The sequence below is a fragment of the Sinocyclocheilus anshuiensis genome, unplaced genomic scaffold (genome assembly GCF_001515605.1).
Source record: "Sinocyclocheilus anshuiensis isolate Anshui unplaced genomic scaffold, SAMN03320099.WGS_v1.1 C32806993, whole genome shotgun sequence".
In the NCBI taxonomy this organism is placed as follows: Eukaryota; Metazoa; Chordata; class Actinopteri; order Cypriniformes; family Cyprinidae; genus Sinocyclocheilus; species Sinocyclocheilus anshuiensis.
This window is the reverse complement of record NW_015620214.1, coordinates 1-1,500: the sequence shown is the minus strand read 5'-3', so window position 1 is coordinate 1,500 and position 1,500 is coordinate 1. Positions and strand designations below refer to the sequence as shown.

General features: G+C 37.3%; 1 protein-coding gene across 1 annotated transcript; it reads left to right on the top strand.

Annotated features, from left to right (window-relative positions):
* Nucleotides 1-26: 26 nt before the first annotated feature.
* On the top strand, nucleotides 27-1,382 carry LOC107683014 (coagulation factor XIII A chain-like; the record flags this gene model as incomplete). Its single annotated transcript, XM_016479107.1, has 3 exons — nucleotides 27-387; nucleotides 479-670; nucleotides 1,131-1,382. Coding segments are annotated over exons 1-3 (805 nt in total), but the record flags the coding sequence as incomplete, so codon positions are not given.
* Nucleotides 1,383-1,500: the final 118 nt, after the last annotated feature.

The following is a 1,500-nucleotide window of genomic DNA, read 5'->3' as shown; positions in this document are numbered from 1 at the left end:
ATTCTTTCTATTTTGCACCTCACAGCATGTCTCTCGTAAAGTATGGCCTGTACAACAACTTCTGCAACATCGGCCGTTTCCCAGGCATTAAACTGGAGTCTGACAGTTTCTGGAGCGGGTCTGGCTGTGTGCCGGTTTACAGTAACCCTTGCGTGAAACCTGTCGTCAATCCTTGTGTGAATCCCTGCGTGAAACCTGTCATCAATCCTTGCGTGAAGCCTGTAGTCAATCCTTGCGTGATTCCTTTTGTGAATCCTTGTGTCAACCCATGCAACAACCCTTGCACCATCCCTTGCGACTATGTGAAGCCACGCTGTGATTATGACTGCAAGGAAGTTGTCCTCAAGGACTGTGCGGATGACTGCCAGGTCGTGCACACCTGCGAAGGTAAGAGTTGTAGATCTTTGGCCTGAGCTGCATTTTGTGAAATTTGTTCATTAAAGCTCCTAATTGATTTCCTCTGCTTGGTTTTTCTCAGATTTGGTTCTGCAGGTTCGTTGTGTAGACCAGATGAAATCCTGGAAGTGTCAGAATCATCAGGAGCATCACACCAGTTGTTTCCGCAGTGATCATCTCATTGTCCGTAGAGGACAGTGTTTCCAGATGTGGATTGAGCTTTCCCGGCCATTCAATCCAAAATGTGACCAACTTCACCTGGAGCTGAGACTTGGTCGGTTAAGTCCTTTCGATCAGTCTTGCGATGATGTGATTCTAAGACCATCACTGTTATTTCCAGTGTTATTTTAGTATCATTAATATACTATTTTGAATTAGTTTTGTATTTTCTGTTTTAATTTTCATTTTAAAGTTTTAGTAATTCTCTTGTTTTTGTTATTTTTTAAATTAATTTGTATTTACTTTTTTAGTTATTTTATTACTTTATAAACTAAAAAAAATAAAAATAAAATGTAAATGCTGCCTTGGCAACTAACTGAAATAAACTGAAAGTTTTTTTTATATTTTATTTTTATACTTAAAACAAATTTTTTTATATATATATATATATTATAGTTAATGTATATTTTATTTTAAGTAACGTGTATATATATATATATATATATATATTTTTTTTTTATAGTTTTAGATTATGATGATAACCCTGGTTATTTCTTGTTGTTTTTATTTCACAGGTAATGTTCCATCAATTTGCAATGGCACTCTGGTGATTGTGCCATTAGTGGATGAATTCAAGAAATGTCGTTGGGAGGCTAAGATTGTCGAACGGGTACAAAACCGGATCAAACTGTGTGTGTACTCCCTTCCAACTGCTTGTATTGGACGATACAGCCTCACCATTGTGACTTGCGGCCCAAAGGGCAAGGCCACTTCATCATGCAACCCTTGCAATGACATTTACATGCTGTTCAACCCCTGGTGTAAAGGTATGTATGAAGGAGGAGAGAATATAATACATATTTCACTTGCATTTCAGACTTTCAGACATTTTCAGACTTTTTGCATTTCAGACATCTCAATACAATGTTCCTTCTAAACTTCTGA